The 26833-nt window shown below is 39.2% G+C and overlaps 1 protein-coding gene across 6 annotated transcripts in view; it reads left to right on the forward strand.

Moving 5' to 3' along the window:
- Positions 1-26833, forward strand: part of dscama (Down syndrome cell adhesion molecule a) — a 125612-nt gene that overhangs the window by 69434 nt on the left and 29345 nt on the right. For 5 of the 6 annotated variants that reach the window (XM_028465846.1, XM_028465843.1, XM_028465842.1 and 2 more), the window contains exons 4-17: positions 1283-1429; positions 3574-3852; positions 4003-4278; positions 4535-4831; positions 6302-6577; positions 11208-11486; positions 11589-11708; positions 12274-12453; positions 21912-22108; positions 22328-22424; positions 23289-23417; positions 23629-23796; positions 24861-24931; positions 26511-26754. In XM_028465846.1, coding sequence (XP_028321647.1) covers positions 1283-1429; positions 3574-3852; positions 4003-4278; positions 4535-4831; positions 6302-6577; positions 11208-11486; positions 11589-11708; positions 12274-12453; positions 21912-22108; positions 22328-22424; positions 23289-23417; positions 23629-23796; positions 24861-24931; positions 26511-26754 — 2760 coding nt within the window. Of the gene's footprint in view, positions 1-1282; positions 1430-3573; positions 3853-4002; positions 4279-4534; positions 4832-6301; positions 6578-11207; positions 11487-11588; positions 11709-12273; positions 12454-21911; positions 22109-22327; positions 22425-23288; positions 23418-23628; positions 23797-24860; positions 24932-26510; positions 26755-26833 lie in introns of those variants that run through there. The other variant, XM_028465847.1, reaches the window with a different exon arrangement.

Genomic DNA, 26833 nt, shown 5'->3' on the forward strand with positions numbered 1-26833 from the left:
TATCGGCCATCGGCTAAGGCTGATGGGGAAAAGATGGGTATCCGCATCGGCCCTAAAAAATCCATATCGGTCTATGAAGACAAGGATTTGTAAAAATTAAAAGGAAAAATACAAAATGACCACAAAAACATAGAAACCCTTTGATCTTTCCTGTATTAACACTCAGTTTGGTCATTATTCTAAACACTGATAATGTGTTCCTCAGATCAGACAATCACATTTTTGTCTGTCCCTGCTTTAGAACGTGTAGAGGAATTGTTTCTGTGCAAAGATTTTGTTCTACTCACACAAATCTTTCTTTATTTTAATGGTGTGCACTTTTTCTTGCTTAGAACACCACTTTTCATTACATTCAGATTGTTTTAGCTGTTAACATTGTCCAAATAACAGTGTTTGTATTTTTTTTATTTTAATAGTAATCTTTCATACACCAGTAAGATTTTTCAATAGACTTTAGTGTGAATATGAATGTGTTTCTACAATATTTACTTCTATGAAAATAAATTAGGTCATTCTAAGCCAATTTATTGTAGTAATTTAAAACATTTAAAAATGTGGTTAACACCCAGAATAAAACAGTCATACACCATGTACAGTAACACACTGTTGTTTGTACATTTCAAAGTGTGCTTTTTGGTTTCATTGTTATCATTGGTGACTCACAAACATTTAAAAACCAAAGTGCCAGTTAGTCCAGAAGTATGCAGAAATCATTTACAGGCATCTGGGCAGATAGCGCTCATTACCTGAAGGGTTGAGAGTATAAATCCCAACTCACAGTTACGTAGCTTAATGCCTTGCTCCGTATGAATATTGTTACAGGCACAATTTGGTCTGCTTCTATCAGATTACCCCAGGGCAGCAGTGGCTACAGATGTAGTTCACCTTTATCAGTGTCACTGTGGTGTGGATAATAAATGGTTTCTTTTTGTGCTTTGAGTTTTAGCTAAGAATATTAGGTGTTGAATATTGTATTATTTAAAATGTGATTAATTATGTAGATTTATTTAGTTTGTGCTTGTGCATGTGGGCTGACAGTCCTGGTGGTCAGGAGTTCAGTTATCTGGTAATACACTGTACAAATATGTCTTTTTCCAATCTTCATATTTATTCCTGTCAACTACAGCAATGATGATCCTCTATTGACATGTGACGTCTTCATAAGTATATAGTAAAGAGTATTTATCTCTTGGCGATAACACAAAGATTACAGGTTCCACAGGCAGTTGATCTGAATATATGTAAATAACTGATTGTATTCCATTTCTGTGCTTTTTTGCAGTGTCACGGTTTCTCATCACGTCCACCGGAGCACTTTATATCCTGGATGTGCAAATGGAAGACGGGCTTTACAACTACAGGTGTATGACACGCCATCGGTACACAGGAGAAACCCGACAGAGCAATAGTGCCCGCCTCATTGTCTCAGGTAGGAGGAGGACCTCTGGTAGACACCGGCATTAAAGACTTTTCACTACTTTTGATTTGGGCTAAGGTTCAACGCTGCAGCGTAACAAGCAATAAAAACACAATACATCATTTACAGTATATGGCTTGATCAGACCAATTTTAACAGTCACTCATGGGCCCAATGTGATCGCATTAAACAGACATACAGAATTCACTTCCCGACACAGAAATGGCAATATGACAGGAAATACCCTCATACACTATGCATGTTTTGGGAAAATATTACACACTGACGCCCATAAATGTATGGGCAAAGAAACATGTCGATTCTCGTGCAACTGATGAAATATGACTGAGTTCTCCTGAAATGGAAATAGCTAGATGACTCAGACTAAACCCTTACCAACATGTTTTGGCAAAATATCATAGATGTATAATTAACTTTCCACCATAATAACACAGGTGGTCTACTGTGTTGCAACTTCACCAAACTGACAAACACCAAATATGGAGCAAAATGTCACATGATTTCGGTGTGTGCATTTGGTGCACTTCTACAGCGGAGAAATATAAAATTAAAAACAATAATTACCTAAATTAAACGTATTAAGCATGTTTGGCACAATTTCGGGAAGTTTACCAGCCATTAATGACATCTGATTAGAGAAACCCGATAAAACGAAAGCAAAACCTAAAAGTGGAAACTGGTGTGGAAATGGCTAAACTCTGAAACAGAATTGAGGAAATTTTTAATCAGAAAATCTGAGTTTCTACTGTTGATATTGACTCATTCTACTGCTGTTAAAAGCTTTGTAGAAATGGAAACAAGTCAACGTTTGAATTGATGCTCTTACAGTACATCAAGGAGCTCTAAACCTTATTGAAAAGAGCTACAGCTCATGTTGATGGTCAGGACGTGTGACACTAAAAATGCTATGCAAACATTTATTTACATGATTATTATTCACTGTTGTAATAAAAAGTGCAACTGTTTGTTTTGCACTTGAAGTATTTGCTTTTTACGTTCAACTTTACCCGTTTTTTAATCAGCTGCAAAGAAAGGTGTATGACCTGTGTGATGGGTTGGTAGTGCATGATCACAGGATGGTAGTCGCCAATTCCTAGGATCTTACGGTTCACAGCAAGCACCAAGAATTTTTACCACTGGTGAGATGACAGCAGAGCATATGGAAATAAATGTGTGCTTGGGAAAAATGCAACATGTGGGTCACTTGAACAAAATACAGGCTGACAGGGAAAAAAAAGGCTTGGATTAAAAAGGGGTTGACATGTGATAAAGGTCATTAAACCCTGCCAAGCATGGGGGAGGCTCCCCCGTCCTCTCACCACATGTTACTTATGGTAGTTTACAGAGCTGCTACTGTGACCAGACAAAAAATATAACAAGTTTGAGAAATGACAGGGTTGAAACCTGAGAACCTGTCTGTGTGGAGTCTGCGTGTTTTTTAAATCCAAAGAATTATGTTATCCTTCCCAATGGACCACCAGAGTAACTATGAAACGTTAAAATGCAGGAGAAAAAAAGTTTAAGTGTCAAATTGAATAAGAGTTAGAGGCAGCAGTATAAAACTGATCTTTCAGGAGTCTCTTACTTTTTTGGGTGAAAATGATGCTGTGAAGTGGAGTCATTTCTTTGTTATCACAGGAGTAGCAAGTTAATGATATCCTCTTTAATTCAGGGGCAGCTGCTTCTTGATAATGGTCTGAACTTCCTGTTGAGTGAATGGATAACACAAATAACAAATACACTCAACGCCTGCTTTTTTAGCAAATGAAAGTTGTTTTTCAAAGGGTAAATGTAGTTCCATTTCATTTTGTATCAATTGAGGTTATACATGATAAAAAATAAAAAAATTAAAAAAATGAAGAAAAAACCATAACAAAGCAAGATTAAGATTTGAGGACTAACCTAAGGTCTTTGATAACAATTTTTCTTTTCAATTTTCATTATAACAAAGCGCTACAGTTTTTTTAATATTCTTTTAGGTTTCTATGTTTTTCAGCTTTCATGGCACACTTGATATATTATAATTGATTACTATAGTTTTTGAATTGTATCTTATTTTCTTATCAGAATTATTGCTGGTTACATGTTTCAACAATCATAGAAGAACAGCAATGGGAATCTCTCTCTCCTCTCAGATCCCACCAATTCAGCGCCCCACATCCTGGACAGCTTTGAGCGGCGAGAGGTGATGGCGTCTCACCGAGTGGAGCTGCCCTGCAAGGCCTCTGGTCATCCTGCACCTAAATACCGCTGGCTAAAAGACAACCGGCCACTGGAGCCAGACACGCGCTTCAGACAGAGTGTGACAGGCTTGCTGATAGAAAGAACTCATCCCACCGACACAGGGACGTACGTGTGTGAAGTCTGGAATGGATACGGCAACGCTGAGGTGGTTGGCAGGCTGCAGGTTAAAGGTCAGCGCCAACGAAATAGTGCTAAGTCACTCGGGTTATTGTGACAATGTGGTGATGTAATGAGCTAAATCACACAATTAATTTAATTGTGTTAAAATACAGTAAATTCCATTGCAAACTTAAAGCAGTATTGTCTTCTTTTTTGCACAGAGCCTTTGAAGGTCATGGTGAGCCCTCGAAAGGTGAAAGGTAGCGTTGGTAGTCAGGTGTCGCTGTCCTGCAGTGTGACCGGCTCAGAGGAGTACCAGTTATCCTGGTACCGCAATGGAGAGCTCATCTATCCCAGCAACAGTGTTCGCATGACAGGCCAGAACAGGGAGAACCTTGTCATGGCTGGCATGGCCAAGAGCGACGGAGGAGCCTATCAGTGCTTCGCCAGGCACGGCAAGATGTCCGCCCAGGATTTCGTTCAAGTCATCCTAGAAGGTTAGAATGCACTGTGAGATGTTTGGATAAGAGGGAGTATTGTAGTATTTAAGATCTATAGATGTAAGACCAAAGTGTGCAAAAGAAAATCAGTCTTTATGCTAGAAAGAAGAAGGGTGGGAAAATCTATGATCTAGTCATAAAGAAGTCCTTAGTGAAATTCAACATCCCTGCAGTACAACACTTCGATGCAACAAAATTGTACTCTGGCAAAAGAACATTTTCAGTGGTTTCCTAATCTCTTTCTGTTGTCTAGATGGGACTCCCAAGATTTTGGCTTCTTTCAGTGAAAAGGTCTATAACATCAATGAGTTTGTGTCGCTGTCCTGCACGGTAAAGGGCACCCCAGAGCCCCGGGTCACGTGGACTCTGGATGATGAGCCTGTGGTACGAGACAGCCGCCACCGCATCTCCCACTACATTAACGCAGAAGGCCATGTGGTCAGCCACCTGAACATCAGTCAAACCCAGGTCCCTGATGGAGGAGTGTACCGCTGCATCTGCAACAACTCGGCCGGGACCGTTTCCTACCAGGCGCGAATAAACGTAAGAGGTGCTTGTCAAATCAACTCTTCCAGCGCACCATCACATATACACTTCAGCTTGTCTTGGTTCATTCTAATTGGCTACTGAAGAGCACCCTGTTGTGCAGATGTTCAATGAATGCCTAAGTAGGTTTAAGTAATTTCTAGTTGTTTTTCGTACCTCTGTTCTCTACCTAACTTAATGGGCCTGCATTTACAGGGATTGGCTGTTAGCTCAGTTGTTGAATATAGAGCAGTGTGTTCTCTGCAGGTGGATGGTTGCATTGTGGTTATAATGTAACATTAGAGCACTGGAGTGCTCAATCTTTGGGCATTAGTCTTTAGTCATTAGTATTTTTATGTTGTTGATGGGATGCAGTACCTTCTGTACACGGCTTGCTTTAATTTGATTGTGTTCATTCTTGCATGCTATAAGGCTAAATACAGCATCCCTTTAGCCTTTCAGCAAGTGACAACGTATGCTGACTGCAGGCACGCAATGAAGATAAATCTCCACAGGTACCATCATGTAGAAAGTGTAATGACTGTTTCTCACATCGTTGGCTCCCTAATCGCGCTAAAGAGAGTAGCAACCAGAATGTGCTTGTGCTCAAAGTGCACCACAGAGCCTAGTTAAAGTGTCCTATCTGCAGCTTTAAACAGAAGCCAGGAAGTGCATTTTACTGATAGACACCGAACTATGGAAGCCTAGTGAATTCACAAGTCTGTGCTGAATCAGAATGTTGCACCTTAATGCTCACCAAGACCAATCAGAGTTTATATCTAAGACGTGTGAGCCAATAGTCATGTTAAAAGTCAGCAAAGTAAAGGGAACATGTGGATTAAGATTATATATATATATATATATCACTGCTCAGTATTAGGCAAAGCCAACAGGTATTTGGAGGCATGTATTGTATAATTTATCTCAGATAAAACCATCCTGGATGAGTAGTGGTTATGTCTAATTTTTGTTTTTGAAAGAACACACTGTAGCTTAATTTGTGTTACTTTTTATGTTAGGGTAATAGTTCTGAGTCACTGCAGTATGTCTGGATCTTGGTTGATCAAAGTTCTTCTTTGAGCCTTTAGAAATGTTATATTGAACGTTTTCCGGTATTAACACTTGTTCGTTCTTCTCTTTGAGAACTGGAAGCAAAACAGCTTGTGTGTCTGAAGTTGGATTCAATTACAGTATGTCTTGATAATGATTGGTTTACTGACTTAGCAAAAATTGGCAGACAAAGTTGAGGTTCTCACATGATTGTTGTTGTGTCCGATACTTAATAGCTCTAAGTAAATAGGAGAAGCTTAATTAGGCATTCAGACTCCTTTAAAACAAATAGTGCTGTAGCTTCTATTTCTACCTATTAGAATGAATCAAGATGAAAACTTTGTGGTGTCTTAAAAACACACAACACAGCACAATTATCTTTTCTACCCTCACCCTGGCCTCAAAATCAATTTAAGAGAGTTTTCTCTCCGATGTATCCCCCAAGGGCCTGCCAGCATCAGACCAATGAAAAACCTCACTGCCATCGCTGGGCGGGACATGTATATCCACTGCCGCGTCATCGGCTATCCCTATTACTCCATCAAATGGTACAAGGACTCCAACCTGCTGCCTTATAACCACAGGCAGCGGGCCTTTGAGAACAATGGCACCTTGAAGCTGTTTGATGTGCAGAAGGATGTGGATGAAGGAGAATACACATGCAATGTACTGGTACAGCCCCAGTTATCCACACACCAGAGCGTCTACGTCACAGTGAAAGGTACGAGTTTGGGTGCTTTCTACAACTTTTCTTTTTATTTAAAGACGATCAAATAAATATGCATGTTACTTAAATATCTTTACATGTGGTGTAAAACCAGAGGCCTGAATACAGATGTCATATTACCGATACATCATTTTGTCAAATTATCAGATCATAGTGTTAGTGGGTAGGGCTGCTCCATTATAGAAAAAATAATAATCACAATTATTTTAGTCATAATTGAAATCCTGATTATTCAAACGATTATTTGTCCACCAAAAAGTTATTTATTTTTTGTGCAAAAAAAACATAAAATATATTCTTTAAGCATGACTAAAATCCTTCAAACACTAAGATCAAGTATGTTCACTTTTGCACAAAACAAAACACTTATGTGTGTTTGCTCTAGGTCTTCATCATCAAACCCAAAGTGTTCCATTAAAAGAGAATTTGACTTGCCTTTCTTGTTTTTGCTGCGTTTCTCTTGCCATGTTTCAAGACCACAAGCAACAACTTTCCTCGTGTTAGCCTGCAGACTAGCTTTGGCTTGAGAGGGGGAGGGCGGAGGGGAGGAGCTTGCGTGTGTGGATTAAACAACTCAAAGTTGGTATTAATAACATGTGTGTTTATTATTTGTAGATGTCAGAAATTGTGGGTTTGTTTTATTTAGCGAATAAAACATGTTAAAAAAAATAAATAATAATTGTTTTTTCTCGATTGTTTTTTTTTGTAATTGTTGGGTGTAATCATCAAAATTGTAATCAAATTTTGATTAATTGAGACTGTGGGACCTATTCTCCCATCTGGAATTAAGCACTTTTTTATGTGCCTGTAGTTACGCACCTCTCTCCTGCACTTCAGGTCCAGGTTCTTGACACGCCCACCGTGCGTAAACCGACCAAAAGCACGTAGTCTGTGAATGAAGGAGGTTTAAAGCAAATGAGGAGGACTGCGCCATCATGTCTTTTTTTTTTTGGGCTGTCTAGAAATCACGAACATGGAGTTTTCCCAACGTTTGTAAACATCATTGAAATCCGTGAAAATGATAACGTGCACTTTTCATTTGAAAGGCCTTTGCTGATAAACAATGTAACAGGTAGATTTTATCAGATTACTGCAGGGTGAAGATCGGCCGCATTCTTCTGTCCAAACCACAGTTAAAATGTCTCTTTTTACCCCCATACTAACAGCAGATTAATGTTTTTGTGTGGAAAGCCTGATTTTATTAACTTCTTACATTCCTGCATTCAGAAATGATCAGCGCGCATTAGTCATCATTAGGGATGTAAAGATTAATCGTGAGGCAGTTAAAAATTGATTCAAAGGTGACACGGTTCACATCGATACTCTGAACTTGAATCGCAGTCCTTTTTTTTACAGAAGAGGGCGCTATATATTTACAATTTGAAATTCAGGACTCACCACCGTGTTTTAAATCAGAAGTGAGGAAGCATTTTGGCTTCCCCAAGACAAAATGAAAGAAGTGAGAAAGAAAGAACATGTGAAATCCAAGGTAAGAGGGGCATAGAGAGGAAAGGGAGAAACAATAGAGAGAGAATAAAAGCCATAGTTTGTTTATATTATTTCTTTGATATGGGATTTGTTTTAAAGTCCAAGTGTTAAGGCACAAAATACATTTTCAGTTGCACTTTTAAAAAGAAAAGGAACTATTATGCAGTTTTGCATAGTTTACTGTAGAGCCAGAATTTAAATGAATAGATTTCTTCTTAATTTCTATTTCTTTATTTATTTTATTCAGAATTTATTTTTAATTAAATTGCATTGTTTTTCATAGTTTATCAAGGGATTCTTTTGACAATGAAAGATAAAAGAAAATACAGTATTTCTTTTATTTTTTTCGAAGAAAAAAATGAATATTTTTCAGTCATTATTTGTCTACAGTCTCATTCTGGAAAATCAGTCGTGAGAGAATCGTACCGGGGATTGAGTGAATCAGTCTGAAGAATCAATCTGTCACCAGTGTTTTACTTTTGTGATCAAACTGTGGCTTTACGCTATACACAGTGTTAAAATAGTTGGACATCATTCTGACGTCTGTCAGAGTTTTATTGTAACGAGCTGTATCCGATGTGCACACCTTGGAACAGCTGATCAGCTCCACGACACAGCACCCACCGCCGTCCTAGGAAAAGGAGTGGACGGCACAGATAAAATATAACGAAAAGTAACACATTTTGTCCCGTCTACAACTGGTAAATGTGAACTTATTAGAAATGCTGATGGTCAATCCTTTGGCGTGCTATGGTCACATAATCTTTTTCCCTCAGGTTAGCATTAAAATGTATTCCTATGGCTTTTAAATGCCCATGTCAGTGTCTGCATGTATACACTCTATGTGTAGGGTTTAACAGAGTATTCAAAGTAAAACCCCTGTGTGTATCAGCATTCCTTTTTGCTCCATCATTAATCACTCGTTCTCCCAGTATGAAAAGGAAACGACTTTATCGGTGACACACTGACCCTGTAGTGTCTTTCCATGTGATGTGTGATAAACACGTTTAAGCTAAATCTACATTTGCATGTCACAGTAAACACAGATATATAGAGGAACCTTTGTATAATGTAAATAAATGAATGACTCACATCACTGATAGTAAAGCACCATCTCCATCATTCCCAGCACTTTATCCTGAGCTCATCTGAATATACAGCAAAGCTGAGGCGAGCCAGATGATGATGATGATAACCTCAGATGTCTCTCTTTCCTCAATGACATTGCATAATAGGAAACATCGGATGTTGCGAATCCACACTCTATTTCTCTCTCACTATCTCACTATTTCGCTCTCTCTGGCGGGTCGCGATGTGCTAACGAGAGTGCGAAAGGGAAATCACACAGCATAGACCGAGCTACGTTGCTATTCCGCCTCAGCTAATTTGCCTCTCGGCTGCTTAACATTCCACCACTGCCAAGAGGGAATCCCCAGGAGCCTATTATGCCTATTTTGTTGTGAATTAAATAAGCGCTGAAGTACCGCTTATTCCAATGTTATTTTAAATCATTAATTTTCCAAAGCATCTGGTTCTCACGATGGCTACAGTGTCCCCAGAGAGGCGGGGAGCATGAGTGTGAATGTTATATGCATGTTGTGTGAGAGAGTATTCAGATGTTCCATGTGGGGCGGGTGTTTGTTTTGCTCAGTTATTGCACATGTTGAGATACATAAAACTAAGTGTTTAAGGGGTTGCTAATGAGCTGTGATTTTTTTGCGGGATGGGATTCTTTTTTCAAGGACTTTCATTTCAATGAATCTTTTCTGTAGATGAAGTAGGCCTATAATTTAAAATCCTGGAATAATGAGGGTAAATAAAATAACAATTTGAGATAGCGCAACACATGAACTTCATTCTGACTCTTGTTTTGTTGGATTATTTAAGTTAAATGTGAAACGATCCAAAAAAAAAATGTGATGCATTCATATTTGGTGCATATTTAAACTAAGAGTATGGCTCTGATCGAAATCGCATACTAACGTACTACACACTATTCACTCAATGAGTATAAACTATTAGTGTGATTGGGATGGTGACCACTCCCCCTGAAGTTTACTTCCAACTTTCCCAAGATGCATTTTGAACCTACAATGACAAAAACCTGAAACACACTAAAGCTAAATATCTCTGTTGATTTTCCACCTTTGAAAGCTCTGAAAAAACTTTAACCGAGAAGATCAACATGTGGTAATTTGATTCATAAAACTCGCGGAAAAGCACTTCATGCCAACTTATCGAAGATTTGAGGCTCGCCGTTGTGCTACTGACAAAACTTTTGGTTAACTTCAAAACAAGAACTCTATTTACAAAAGCGTTAAAAAACTAATGGAAGACAAGAAGACATGTTTTTGTCTGGTCCGGAGCCTGCAGTGCGTCCGACTGGAAGTCCCTGCAGAAAGTGGTGAGGACGGCGGAAAAAATCGTCAGTACTTCACATCCTCCCATCCAGGAGATCGCAAAAAAACGCTGTCTGACCAGGGTTCAGAAAATCAGCAGACTTTTGAACCAAAAATAATAATCTCTTCATTCCCCCTCACACCTCCACAACAGGATTACCTCATTGGATTGTAAAAAAAACAATATAACATACATTTTAAAAAAACGTGCAATATATTTATCTGTGTAGGAATTTTACACAAAGCTTTTCTTCTTAACATTATTTATATCTGCACCTTATTTTTTTACCTTATATAATTACTTGCTGCTGTTTTTTTTATCCTGCAATACGAGCCAATGCAACAAAATTGTGTTCCTATCTGTACTGTAAAGTTCAAGTTCAAATGACGATAAAGAAAGTCTAAGTCTAAGCTTTGAAACGGGAATGTTTGATTTATAACTTGCTGCCGGTCGCAGGACGATTTTATGTTCTGCTCACAATGCATCATGGGACGGTTGAGTATGTCTAGTGTGCCCCCCTGTGCAAATTTAAAATATGTCCCGATATAGTATACATCCACGTATTTCTGCCATGCTCAATCTTTCCATACTATCTAATTGGAATGCACTACATAATCATTTTGACGTCAGATTTAGTATGAGTAGTACATTAGTATGAGATTTCAAACACAGCCTATGTGTGCTGTGGCCACATCTTGTTGCACACATGCCTTTAATTGTATCTATTCTCTTACAGTTCCCCCTACCATCCACCCATTTGAGTTTCCTCGGTTTTCCATTGGTCAGCGAGTGTTCATCCCATGCGTTGTAATGTCTGGCGACCAGCCCGTCTTCATCACCTGGCAAAAAGATGGTCGGCCAATCCCAGCCAGCCTCGGCGTCACAATAGACAACATAGACTTCACCAGTTCATTGCGTATCTCCAACCTCACACTGATGCACAACGGCAACTACACATGCATCGCACGGAACCAGGCCGCTGCTGTGGAGCATCAGAGTCAGCTCATAGTGCGAGGTAAAGATGAAGAAGAAGAGATGGAAGGGATGAGATTTGTACACATTGAATCCACTTTGGCTTTTGTCAAAATGCATAAACTTGTAACTATTTTCTTTGCAGTACCTCCAAAATTTGTGGTGCAACCAAAAGACCAGGATGGCATTTATGGAAAGGCGGTCATATTGAACTGCTCAGCTCAAGGCTATCCTGTCCCTACCATCCAGTGGGAGTACTCCAAAGGTAAACACACGAGTACTGAAACACTTTCATGCTCCTCAGGCTTTGTCCAACTGTTGGATTGGTCTCAGCCTTTTCTTTAATATTCCAAAATGTATTTTGTAAAAGAGGGTTTTTGTTTTCAAGCACAGCAATGTCCACACCATGGGCGTATTGTATATTCTAAAAAAAAACAATGACTTTTAGGTCATTAAGCTTTTTACATGAACCTATAAGCTTTAAATATGTGTAATATTATTATTGTCAGAATTGCCCTGAAACTTCATTGCATTAGATTTTGTTTAGTTTCAATATGAACTGCTGTCAGACTAAACTGTGCATCAGTTTGATCAAGCAGAACACTTTTTTGTGAGAAGTTTAATTTACAACACTGTTTCTGTAATGTACCCAGTCTGAGGAAGATAGACACCAAATGAACTTAACAAAAATTGGCATAGAATATAATATCTTTATTGTCATTGTAAAACCATTACAATGAAATCCAAATACCATCATATTAGTGCACACTGACTGGGACAGTTACAGCTCAAGGATCAGATGCTGACGGACTGTTTGTTTTCTCCGACAGGAGCGGGAGTTCCTCAGTTCAAACCCATTGCTCTCAACTCAGGCTTTCGGATTGAGGTGCTGGTCAACGGCTCTCTGCTCATTAAACACGTGCTGGAGGAAGACAGCGGGTTCTACCTGTGTCGAGTCAGCAACGATGTTGGGGCTGATGTCAGCAAGTCTATGTATCTCAATGTTAAAAGTAAGTCTCACTTTTCAGATTGAGTTATTGGTCCATGTATGCATCTACTTAATCCGAAAAAGAAATACAGGGTCAGGGTTGTATTCATGACTACAAATAGGGTTAAAAGTCCATTATTATGCTATTTTTCACCCATCTATATTTGTTCTAAGAACTCCAGCAACATAGTATTTGAGGTTTATTCTTCCAAACTCACCTGTTTTCTGGAGTTTTAGCCCTCTGCATATGCATCAGTGGGCGTGTCTATAGACGCAGATTTCATGCCTCGCTCAAGGAGAGGGTGATCACCGTAGCGATTTTCTTTTGCTATCCACACACTATCCACAAACTGCACATGACAGTAAAACATATGGCTATTTAAGAGGGTATTATGATTGTGAGTCCAACAAATGCCTTTCCACAGTGTGTGTTTATCACATCAGCAGTGGAGTCAGTCAGCTGTTTCAGCTGTTTCAAACACTCACCAGAGCTGCTTCATCGCTTTCTTGTCACCCTCACCTATTATGACCACAGGAATGGTCCATTTAAGACAATAGTTCACTGTTTTGTTGAACCGCTGTGTTGCATTGGGTCACAAACACGTCAGATCATGTCAAAGGTGATACGAGGCGGTATAACGGCTACTAAAAGTGGAACTGATTGTGAGCGCTTCGGATTATCTATACACTGGATTATCTATATACTGAACGTAAATATATTATCTGTGGATAAAAGAACTAGTGGTTAAGGCAGCAGGCTTAAGGTCACTGGTTCTAATCTCCCTGGTCCATCACTGTGGGATGTTGATCAGTCTCTTATATTAACTCTAACTGCTCCCTGGGTTCTACACCGTGGCTGCCCACTGTTCCTCAGGGAGGGGTTAAATGCACATTCTGTGTATGTAGCTTTACATATATGACAATAAAGTCTAATCTATATTTATATTAAACTGTAGTCTTTGTTTTACCTGTGAGGTAGTTTGAGAGGTAGGAGCTCATATTCTTGTTGGGTAGGAGGATCTAGGATTGTAAGGAGGAGGAGTTTCCGCGATGTGACGTCACAACGCAAGAAAAATCCAACTCGCCTGTTTGGAGCTGACTTTTTACAAACAGAACTTTTTCATATGTGACCCTCTGAATGAGGCTTAAGGGATGTATATCACTACAGTAAAACCATTATAAAGTTAACTTTCCATAATAATCAACAGGCAACAGTTCATTACCTAGCTAATGCATAGAAAGTAAAACATCAAGTGCACAAATAAGGCATCATAGTTTAAAATTCTATTTTGTCCAACCTAGACTGAAAATGTTGGATGAAACCAGAAAACGAATGCACCCTCATGGGCAACAACCAAACTTAGCACAGAAGGTCAGAGTCTGGAAGCTGTGAGGCAGGGTCACGAAATGTCCACAACAAGTGTTGTGCCTAAAAGAACCCACAAACAGTTCAAGTGACTTCATCCTGTTGGTTCCCCTTTGCAAACCTCTGATGACATTAAAGCCAAATGTCAATGGTGAAGGTGAGCTGAGTAGAACTGAACACAGGCCACCAGCATGATTCTGGCTCTGTGCTTTCTGCCCGAGTGAATCCCACGAAAGCCACAGTTACTGCATCTTCTGGAGAAAAAACAGCATTTATCTGCTGTGTGCCCAAGGACTTAGCTCCCCTCCATTAAGCCCTGAATTCGGCATGCAGGCAGGAGCTGCCATGTGGAAAAGAGGGCTGAGGAATGCAGCAAGGAAGATCAGAGGAGGAGCTGGTTATATGTGCACGTCTGATCCCAGTGCTCATATGTGTTTTAAGGCCGAACAGCTCAGAAATAATTGGAACGAACCACATCAGTCCCAAAAAAACGATGGATAATAAATGATAATACTCTGTGTTATTATCTGTATTTATAGGTTATTGAACATCGTTATGATCCATGATGTAGTTTGAGCATTTAATCACATATATTCAGTAATTTTAATAAATTTTACTTACTCATAAATTTGATACTACACTATATACAGTATATCAATTTTGGGTTAAAGGAATAAAAAATAAACCATGATGCAAAAAGCTGTCAAATTGTCCAATATGTATCCAGTAGACAGTATATACAGTAGATATTTGTAATTTATTAATATTTAATTTTAGTGTATTTCAATGTATATGCTGTGCTTGATTTCCTGTTGGTCTAATATGTGTCTGGGTGCTCAGTTTGATCAATCAGTGCTAGATTGAGGCTTATGCCCTCTTGGCTTTTATCATGCCTGAGCAGAGCTACCCCCTGCTGAGTGTCTCACTGTCTGCCAGCTGTAGCCCACTGAGCTACAGGCTCTAGTTAAAAGTGGCAAAGCACATGACAGGTCTGCCGTCCAAACAACTGGACGTAAAGAACATCTGCTTTATTGATGATCCACAGTGTTGTTCATTGTGAAGAGATGAAACAGAATTGTGAGGTAGCCTCAGAGATTTGGAGTTTCCTGTTCTTGATCCTCTTCAAATCAGAATTAGAATTAGATGTGTTTTATTGATTGCAGGTGGAAATGACTTTGTTACAAAGGCCCGAGAAAATTGCAGATAAAAAGAAGAAACACTCAACAAAGAAAATAAATAACAGAAAATGTACATAATTAAGTAAAATATTGTTAATTAAATAAGGATTAAATACAAGTGCATACGGTAAAAAAAAAAGGAACAAATAATACAAATATAATACAGATATATATTAGAATCAAGAAGTTTAATGCCTCATTCGCCTTCAAAAAATATTGTGTAATTTCTTTGGGTGTAAATTTGAATCTTTAGCTGAATATGGTTGATTATGTGTATTTGTCTGAATAATAATAATAATAATAATAATAATAATAATAATAATAATAATAATAATAATAACAAAATTAAATCATTATAGATTTTAGGGCAGTGAAACATAACAGAAATACAAACCTTTGATCATTGATCTCCTCTGTTGTGTGTAGCCGGCCCTCAGGTGTTCACATGGTGTATCCTGCTCTTTTTGCCCTCATTGTAGTGACCTGCATCATTTCCTCTTACACCACCTTATCCTGCAGGCACAGGCAGGGCCACACCTTACCCTATATTTGTGCATGCGTGCATTTACCGCTGTGCAAACAGGGAGCTCATTAACCCTTGCAGCATCTCATTGTGTTAGTCACTGTGTGTTTTACAGGGACATTGTAGTCCACATTCTAACAGCAGAGACTGCGGCATACAGCACACCCTGTTCTTTTTTGTTTTTTTCCTCCTTGTTTATTCAGGCCAGCCTATAGCCGACCACTTCAGCTGCTTTGGCTACTTAAGAGGCTTAGGAGACAATTAGGAAAGCACACAAGCTGACATGCTGCAGCACTCACGTGATGAATAGTATGATCTGGGCTGCACGTCATTGGCTGGCTAATGTATCAACAAACAGCTGCAAAATCAATAGAGTCAATCAGACGTTATGAGGCATAGTGCAGACTGAGGTGGTTGAGATGCTATCAAGTACAGGTGAGTAAATAATAGCACACAGATATTGGTTCCACACAAAGCAGTGCACACTGTAATGCAGACACACAATGTAAATATAGAGCTACAGAACAGCCAGTACAAAAGCACAATGGGTCAGGCAGCTTGTGCAACACTCCACATAGATCCAACTCTGATGGGTTATTGTAGCGCACACCCGGGGAAATACATTTCAGCTTTTGAGATGTCCTTGCTTGGCACTTTCATTGTTGTAAGTGGCTGTGTGTGTAGGCTAATGTGCTCATAACACACCATGCATCAGTGAGTGTGAAAACTCACCGCTCGCTGCACCAGGATCCCACCGCAGTTTGCAGGTGCACCCTTAAACAAATGATCTCCATGCAATTTGCAGTCAAGCATCCCCAGCTACAACAACGCATGCAATACAGTCAATTCATTACCAAGCCACAGTGGATGCTATCAGAGTCAGTCAACAGCCACTCAGCATTTATCAGTGCCAATTAAGACCAATCAAGCCTGTTAGACGTCATAATGTCTGCAGACATGATAATGAGGACAGAGCATCAGTATAGAACAGTGCTAAATGTTCCTGTAGTCACACAACAGTCTCACAGGCTCAGCATCGCAGCCCCCCCTTCCTTCTGATCTCCCTTATTTAATTATGTGAATCCAGCAAACACAGCATGCCCAGTCTGCAGGCGTACATTTGGTACCACGCTCCACGTCCAAGCAAATTGTGCAGCTAAAAGAATTATTTCAGTACATTGCAGGCGGGCAGTGAGCCAGTCATCTCTTGGAGATACCCTTCCTCCCTCCCCCATATCCACATCCAGGCCATCTTTTCCCGCAGTGCCTACTTCCAGGCTGCCCCTGGGTCAAAGTGCTGATGCATTTCAGCTCCTCTTCTACTGTCTGGTCTTTGTGGCCCCCGCTGAGGCCAGGGGGCCCTATGGCTGCCACTGGCAACGAAAGGCACATCATTATCCATGTGAGTGTCAGTATGGAATGGCAGACCAGCTCCTATATTTATTGGTAATAAATTCATCTAATCAATAATTTCAGTGCAGAGGTTGTATTTCTAAATAAAGACTAACTTGTTTTATTTAATGTGACTAGAATGATGCTAATATGTTTTTTGCACCAAATAAATTAAGTTTCAGATTGAATTGTATGTGGTCACAGATTTCATCAGTGGCTTTAGAGTTTGCATAACTGGAATATATGAAGGCTAGTGAAAAATTACAAAGGGACGTTTATATCCAGTGCTTTTCAATTAGAGGTGTTAAAGAATCTGGTAAATACAGTTTAAATCTGGCTTTTTTTTTTTTTTTAATAAATAACATTTTATAGCTGTTGATGGCTCATTTTAAAATAAGAATAATGCATAAGAGCTCATCCAAAATGCACATGTATTGTTGAAAATATTTAGTTTTTGCGTTCCTTGTGCCATGTCTGATAGTTCCAGATATGGACATTTTTGTTTGTATACACTTCCATCAAGGAGAGAATAATCCACAATTATCACTAAGTGATAATAAATAACATTTTATTCAACACTGTCTAATAAAAATCAGGCATCAAATGTCATATTTTTCCCTGCTTTGAACAGCGAGCTCATGGTAAAGACTTTAAAAGGGTATTCAGCTATATTTACTTCACCTATCAGTGGTCTTATTGTTAGAAATGAAAGGTGTAATCCGAGGTTGTCAACATGATTATAGTCATAATTTGATTCATCTCTATAGTTTTTATCATTTCCAGTCTCATTGCCTGGTGTGGAACTCAGACTCTTCCTCCTAAGGCTGAAATGGATCACTCTTTTAGAGCGTTTTTAGAAAAACAATTAAAAGAATTGACCTTATAAATCAAGCCTGGATTTACTATTAAAATGTCTGTCTTTTAAAGGTGACAATAATTAGCATCATTGGTACCAATAAACCATAAAGAAGAGCTGTTTGATTCATGATACAATCTACTCTATAGTGTTAAGCAATTGATTATTTAAGTGTTTATATCCACTGTAACTGGGCGGTAAATCAGGAACGTTATATTTGAGTCACCCTATTTTTAAAACTCTAAAATAAACCACTTCTTAAGGTTAACATGTGTGTGTAGTATCTAGTCTGGGTTTTGGTTGGTTGGGGCCTTATTGTTGCTAATATAATGTAATGTGGTTGAAATGGTGTTTGCAGAGCCTATATTTCATCAGTACGAGATGGCCCTTCTTTGATAACTAATCATGTTCTATCATTGTTCCCCTGGTTTCCACTGTTCCACTAATTCAGCTTTCTACATCATGACTGTATAATACCAATCAGTGACATTCAAAGCATCATTTCATATGGCATTGCCTCTTATTCCTGCAGTGCGACATTGGAGGTGGGAGTGTGTAATCGTTGCTATTATCCCGTAGAAATCAATGGCAGGTCCATGTTCTATTCCTGGCTATGAGAGATGGCCCTTTTTTTAAAGAGCAGTGGCAGGAGAGAGGGAGGAGGGAAACGAGGAGAGAGATGAGGAGAGACTGTCCGATGCTGGTTGGCATGGTAACCTGGCCAGGTGAAAGGGAGCCTGAGTGGGGGGGGTAGCTTTTGTCTCAGGGGAGTAGCCTATCAGCAGGCTGACTATTTCCCACAATCCCCTGCAGGCTTTAGTGTATCATCACTGCCCTCTGGGTTGCTGTGGAGGAACAGGGCTCTCCTCACCTCTACATAAGACACACTGCTCTCTGCTGCATTCCTTCTGTCATTTTCCCATGAAGCTTTACCATCATCCTCTCTTCTGTGAGAACATAGTGAGCTTGAAAGGAAAGCTGTGTTACATTAATGCATTTCAAAATCAAGTATCTTTCAAAAATCTGAGTTCCAGTTTTAAAAATAAAGCAATAATAAGATTTAACTCAAAATATTAAAACCCTTAGTCATCCTACCTAAGGCAGTGACTCTCCTTTGGATTTCTCTTTCTTCTTCTGTAGCCATAATGTCATTGGATATGAAAGAAATACATCAACCCAACAATTACAGAGCTTAGAAGTGGGCCTGAGGGCTGGCTCGTCTGGCTAAAACACACACACACCTCATTGTGTGTGTTTTCATACACAAAATGTCTTTTATTTGTGTTTTCAACTGCTGCTGTTGTTAAGCTTTTCATTGTTCTTCGACAGCAGCTGGAGTAAACTTTTATATCTTGTCTGTCTTTGCTTCAATAGCAGTAAATCAAACAAAATAAAAGGATTTGCTTGTTGGATCTGTGTTTAGGAATAGTGCATTAGAGCTAGAGGGTTGTGTGTTCAGATTACAACACCAAACATTAATTAAAAGTCACGCATTATCTTATTTGTGTTTAAGGCCGTAGTATTAAGACGCTTAGAAGATAAGATGGTAAGAATCAGGAACAAATGCAAATACACAGGTGGAGCAAAAATATATGAAACAAAAGGAGAATAGATACATAATAAAACTACAGCAAACCAACTGATAATACAAGATAGCATTCATGCCATAGACAGCAGGCAAACAGGGAGCTGTAGAAATATATAACTGTACTAACACACTGAAAGGCCACAAACACGAAGGAGGCAAAGCTTAGACCATATAGCCAACTGGTGGTCCGTGGCTACAAGGGGTCCTTATTCTAATTTTGTGCAGCCCCTTAAAGTAAAAGCACACAATGACATTAAAAACCCAAGATTACAGAAAAATACACAAAAGGACAACAAAAACCAACAAAAGGCTGACAAAAACACAAAACACAAGTACAAATATGCAGAAAAATAATTTCAATATACATGACGAATAAAGGCTTAAAGCCCAGTTTAATTTTAATTAATTAATTAATTAATTAAAAATAATTGACAACAAAAATGTATAAATTAGAATATAATACACATAGTGACCATCAAACACACACAAAATGACAATAGAAGTACACAAAACAACAACAAAAACACACAAACCCTTTGTTTTAATACTTTGATTGTTCTTTTTTCTAAATGCTGACATGATTGTTGCAAATGTGGCCCTCGTAACAGAGAATATAACTTTGATGAGGCCCCCACTGATAAACGTCGCCCATCTCTGTCTTAGACAAAGACAAGGAATTAACTAAATTAGCACCTAAAGAATCACCCACAAAAACTCAGATCTTGTGTGGTTCTCATTCTTCTACTGTCCATTTGATCCACATAAAGATGTAATAATAGAACTGTATTATTGTGTTTTGATCAGATATAACTGTTAAAATAAGTAAAGCTATCATATAAGCTGGCACAAACATTTAATGCATGTTTGTTCGGTTTTATGAAATTCTGCAGTAAAGGCATTTTTAGCACAACCATCCTGGATGTCCTCTCACTTCTTGCTTTCTATCACCTCTCTCAGAGTATCCCAGCATGCCTGGAGTGTCACAACACAGCCCGTGACACCTCTAAAATGACGTTTATATGAAGCCAAAGCAGTTATTTTTTTCGCCTCACTTTTCTAAACGCGACTTACAAAAAAAAAATCATACTTGTCATGCAAAATAAATCAGCCTGCGTTTCAAGAGCAAAACTCCAAATGGCTGCAGAGTGAATAAGAGATGAGGTTTAAATGCTTGCAACCTCTTGCCTGACACTTCCCATCACATCAGTGAAACTTTGTGTTTATGATGGAAAACGAGAGCGAGCAGACGTGGTTGTCTGCCTGCTTGACTTTGCTTGTGCTCCTGTGAGCAGAGAGTTGTTCTACTCTCTGCTGTGGGTGTAATGAGCCTTGTGTGTCGTTAGCGTGTGTTCAGTGTGAGGTCCTCAGAGTGTTGTTAAAGCATCAATGTACCGTTTAAAACCCTCTGAAAGAAGATAGCCTCCACCACCAGGGCTACCTCCCACTAAACCACTCATTTATTTCTACATTATGGCAGAAATAGAATTTGGTATTCAATCTTTATTTTTAAGTAGCGTAATTTGGGAAATTTACTTACTTATTTAGCAGTGTTGATAGCGTATTTTTGGTGATAAATATAATTGTATTTTATTGAAAGTATAGGTTCTGCTGAAAATGGGAATAACTTGTTTCATTTTGTAATTTCCCGCTCAACCTTTACGATTTTTAGTGGTCTGTGGTTGTGTTAAACATTTAGACATAGACATTATTTACTCAAGAAAATTATTCTACCTCTAAAAACTATAAAACAGTTGTTATGTAACTTGAACTCCTGAATATGCATGAGTAGTAGGGGTTGAACAACTACATCATTTTAAAGGTTGACTTTATGTGCATACTAGTTGAGTTGACGCCGAGTAGTTGATGACGTTACCAAGAGCCGAAACCGAGCTGAGTGGCAGCCGAGTGCCGGTGTTGTGCCAAAATCCGTGACCCGAAAAAATCTGCGACCACAGGTGGCGACAGTTCCAACCCCTGCGGCATCTCGGCGGACCTTTACTCCCCCTTAAACACGTTTGTAGTTCTTCTCCAGTCTGCATTTACTTCACCCACTTGAGTGTCATGTTTAAGGGGGAGTAAATAGACCACCAGCCAATGGGACATGGGACATGCTATAGAAGCTAAGTAAACCCAGGAACACTGCTGCTTCGCCTACCATGAGTCTACGGTAAAGACATGTGTCGAGGCTTCCTCAGAGCCGGGCATTTTTCTAAGCTAAACTTTCTAAGAGGGAAAGATATAAAAAGAAGAGAGGGCAGTGTTACACCCTGATGAGGGGGAAAGGAACAGGAAAGAGAGAGTTAGGGTGGGACATTAGAAGGAATGATTGACGCCAAGTTATTTTGGTTGAGTTGAAAGTATAATGTGATACTACTATTGTGCAAATGATATCCGCAACGTAGCACAAATATTCCCCAATAAAATAAAACTGCTTTTGAGTGGGTGAGTGAATGAACGACTCAAGGAAATAGTATAATGCTATTAAACAGCAGATGTTTTTTGTAAAAGATGCACCTTATACAACCTATAGCAATAACATTGGCTATGTCTTTCTATCCCCACCCTTTTTGTCACCAGTCCCTGCCATGATCACATCCTACCCTAACACTACATTGGCCACGCAAGGTGAGGAGAAGAAAATGAGCTGCACAGCCCATGGAGAGAAACCTATCATGGTGCGTTGGGAGAAGGAAGAGCGCATCATTAACCCCGAGACCAGCCGCTATGTGGTTTCTGTTAAGGAGATCGGCGATGAAGTCATCTCCACCCTCCAGGTAGGGGCTGTGCATAGAATCAGACACTTTGAAACTGTTGTTTAGTTTGTGATGCATAATAATAAAATTGTTTGAAGTCACTTGACTGAAATAATTAAACAAGGAAGGTAGGAAGCTAAATTTTGATTCTGTATATCAGGTTTGTATTAAATCTGTTGTAATGTTAACAATTGACCGATAGTTGTCTGCCACTAACTGTCTGGTTTGATCCACCTACAGATTATGCCTACAGTGAGGGAGGACTCAGGCTTCTTCTCTTGTCATGCCATCAACTCCTTTGGTGAAGACAGAGGAATCATACAGCTCACAGTACAAGGTATACACACTAGGGCTGTGCATTGCCATGAATCTGACAATACGATACGATTCACGATTTTGATGTCACAATATGATGTACAGTATCCCGTACAGTACAGTACAATATATATCGTGATGTCAATAATTACAAATTTCACCTTTAAAGTACAAAATGCTATGAAATACAATTTATTTATATTTTTTAAACTTGCAAGAACAAGTAAATGGTAATTAACTGTAATTCAAGTACCCCTATCAAAAACATGTGGTATGATTATCAAACTGTCAAATTACATTTTTTTAAAAAGTTTAACTTTTGCTTCTTCAACAGATTCTGATTCTGTTAAGTTCTTAAATTCTAGATAAAAAATTACTACATACATCTCTAAAAGTGTCCAGTATGTTTTATGAAAATAAAGTGCAATCAACTTCCACACTAAACTGCATTGAAGAGTGAGGCAGTTTAACAAGATTAACACCTAGTGAGTGGGCCTTTACGTGCTATGCATATATTAGCACAATTAAATGTTTTTTTTTGTTTCTTTTGCATAAAAAACATGGGGGAAAAAATGTGGACATGTTTTGGATATTCGCACGGTGAAATATCGCAATGTATCGCTGTTTCATTTTTTTCTTACACCCTTAATCTACACACTGCAGATTCTGCATGTTTCAGAATCAGAAATGATTTTATTCACCAAGTACAGTTTAATACAGCACAAGAAATTTAACCAACACACCGAGGCAGCCATCTGCGGCACCATCATGTTTACATGAAAAATGGGAAAACAGGAGGAAAGTAGAGGGGAAACGGGCAGCAGATACTCTTAATACAATCAATGTGATCATAAATGTTTCAAGAACACAACCTTGTCCATTGCAGAGCCCCCCGACCCCCCAGAAGTGGAGATTAGAGAAGTAAAGGATCGGACCATTGCACTGCGTTGGACAATGGGATTTGATGGCAACAGCCCAATCACAGGCTTCGATATTGAGAGCAAGAACAAATCAGGTAAGAGTGTAGACACTGGCAGTTTCATATTGCACTGATAAAAATTATGTAAGATGGTGGTGAATCGTTTACTTTTAGACATGAATTATGGCTGCATTCACTTAGTCAGAGCACTATAATTTAACACTGCCTGTCCTCATGCACTTAGCTGGATTTGTGTCGATTTCCACTGGAATGACCTTGATTAACCTTGGCCTTTCTCCTCTCTTAGCCTCCTGGGATACAGCTCAGAAGACCAAAGATGTCTCACCTCAACTTAACCAGGCCACCATCATTGACCTGCACCCCTCCTCTACCTACAACATACGCATGTTTGCTAAGAACCTGATTGGAAAGAGTGAGGCCAGCAACGAGCTCACCATCACCACCGACGAAGCAGGTGAGAAGAATCCAGACAAACAGGAGTCTGAATCTCATCAATAATTTTCTCGTTTTGTACTTGCTTGACGGTCATGTGGCGATTAAAGCCTTCACCATCTGAGACAGGGCAAAGTTTTAGAGTTCACTCTGTGGTCCACATTTACTTTAGAGTCACCAGTGAACACACCATGCTTGCTTTTGATAGATGACAAGGATGGTCATGGACAATACTTTAATTTGTAAAATAAAGCTTTTCTCAGATGTACTTTTGGCGCGTTTTCATTGGCAGTGTCATCTCTTCACAGCTTCGTACTCCTCACTTTCGGGAGACGATACTGTTTTTCCGGAGCGTTTTCATTGAGCACCAACCAACTGCCAGACTCCATGGGTTGCACTTTTTTTGCTGCCATCCTCACCAGATTGCCAACAAAATTCAATGGTGGCCAAATTCTTCCTCTCTGTGCGTGAGTTGCTGACTCTACGCTGTGATGATTCTCAGACCCTATCCGTGTCTGCTTTGTGCTTATGTCACATTTTCAAACCAGGGCTGTTTTTTTTGACCCTCAAAAAAAGAGGTACTAAAAAAAGTTGCACCAGGTACCAGGGAGGAGGTACTTTTTCCCAGTGGAAACTTGCAAAAAGGGAGAGTAGAGCCGAGCCGATACCGCCAGTGAAAACACTTACGTTTTACATTTTTGGACATATTCTGAGACTGGAAACAGTAACAGTCATTTGTTCAATGAAGGAAATGTTTGAGAGAGAACAAAAAATCCAGCCTTCAGACTGGAATACTAATGAGAGATGAGACAAATGGAGGTAAAAGGGCGACTGAATCACCTCATTACCAGCCGGGTGACATCCACCCATTGGCTCAGTTGTATAATTGAACACACGCTGACCCTGCGTTAAAAGCAGAACTTTTCAATTAGCGGCCTCAGTAGTAAATGTCACACCACGGTCAATAGACAAACACCTTTTAGCAAAGCAGCCCACCCCAACCCCCCCCGTGTTTCTCACTCTACTCTTCTTGACACCATGGTTTAATGGGTACAGTTTTCTAACTTGCTCATGATGTGATCTCAGCTCCTGACGGACCACCTCAGGATGTGATGCTGGAAGCTCTCTCCTCCCAGAGCATCAAAGTCACATGGAGGGTAGGTCTGCATGCTTTCCTTAGGCCTTTGTGTCTGAACACCTTACTGCACCACATGAACTTGTGACCCCAAACATTGAACCTACTGCTGCCCCTGTGGAGCCATGGGGATGTACTGATCATGTCTGAGGTGTTGCTCATCATGAATGTAAAAGTAGGTTGTTAGAGGAGGTTATCACCATTTCTCTGCTGGCTGGTTTTAAGTAGTGTATCTACATGTGCAAACTGCTTTAAGTCATTTATTAAAATTACTAATTTTATTATGAAATCCTATTATTTCTCATCTGTCATATCCACATTGACCAGATGTGCAGCTGGCAGCTCTTGCGCCGCATTCGACCCTCACTCTAATTTGCACAAAATGAAAACGACAGCAAAAATATATACATATGCATGCATACTTACATGGGGTCTCTCTGTGGTATACTGGTTAGCATTGCTTCCCCCCCGTGCAGGGATTGTGAGTTCAAGTCCTGCTGGTATCCCCCAACTTGTCTCTGTCAAACCCTGCAATAGACCGGCGTCCTATCCAGGGGGGATAAATACACAAATTTACGGTACTCTAAAAACAAAATGCACAAATCCACAAAAAACTATACCACAAATATACACACAAAACTGAAAATACACAAAACGACAACAAAAATACGATTCATGACACAAAGTAACAGTAGTAGTTTTAATCTGTTTCTTTATTTCTGTATATTCTGTATGAAGTCTCAGTAAAGTTCTATCTAATCTGACCTACTTTAATCTAACAACAAAAACAGAATGATTTCAAAAATGCACAAAATAACTCCACAAACACTGAAAACAGGGAAGGAAATGTACACAATGAAAAAAATTACTCCATATTCACAGAAAATGAAAACAAAAGTACATAAAAAAACCAACAAGGAACCAGCCAGACATGAGTCAAATTTCATAAAGATCAACCGAGATATGAATTTCTGAAATTTCACCAATGATTGATTTTTAAAATGATCCAGAAACAGTTAATTGATCTGAATCACCTCCAAAATAATTGAATCAATCCGTTGAATTAATTAAATGTTCCATGGCATAAGATTTATCTTTGTTAAATATTTTGTCAAAACCTGTTTAGTGTATTTGACGTAATCTTGCTCAGTGACAATCAAACAAATAAATAAACACTGGTAAAGAACATGTCCTCCTTTTTGTAGACAAATGTGCTGAATTCCTACAGATAAAGTACTTAGTGTACTTTAACAGCTACACGTTACAGTTCTAACTTCATACATCTTTAGTTTCCTTGGAAAATATTATCATTGTATTTATATATGTAAATACAAACCTATATACAAATACAAACCTATATATATAAATACAAACATTTGTATCATTTAATATGTTTCTTCAGTTAATATATCAGATTAAGTTATTTTAGGATTGCTGCTGTCCAGGTTTTTCCTTAATTTTAAAGTTTTGTTTTTATCCATTGCTATTAAAAGTAGTGTTTATGAAAACATCCTGTACCTTTGTGATTTTGTTTAGGTGCAAACAAGCATGAGTGACAGTAATCTCAGTGTTCTCTAAACTGTCTTTATTCCCTCTACCAGTCGCCCAAAAAGCACCTCCAGAACGGGGCCATCAGAGGGTACCAGGTGGGCTACAGAGAGTACAGCTCTGGTGGTAACTACCAGTTCAGTGTGATCAGCGTGGAGACCACAGGAGATAACGCAGAGAGCTTGGTGCTGGACAACCTGAAGAAGTTCACCCAGTATGGAGTGGTAGTGCAAGCCAGTAACAGTGCAGGAACAGGGCCGTCGTCTACGGAGGTTGCTGCTACCACACTGGAGGATGGTGAGAGAAGTGACGCTGTTACTACACAGCTAACACAAGACATGCCTGTGTATTTGTGAGCTTATAGCGCAGTCTGCTG

This window comes from Gouania willdenowi, chromosome 14 (genome assembly GCF_900634775.1).
Source record: "Gouania willdenowi chromosome 14, fGouWil2.1, whole genome shotgun sequence".
NCBI lineage: Eukaryota > Metazoa > Chordata > Actinopteri > Blenniiformes > Gobiesocidae > Gouania > Gouania willdenowi.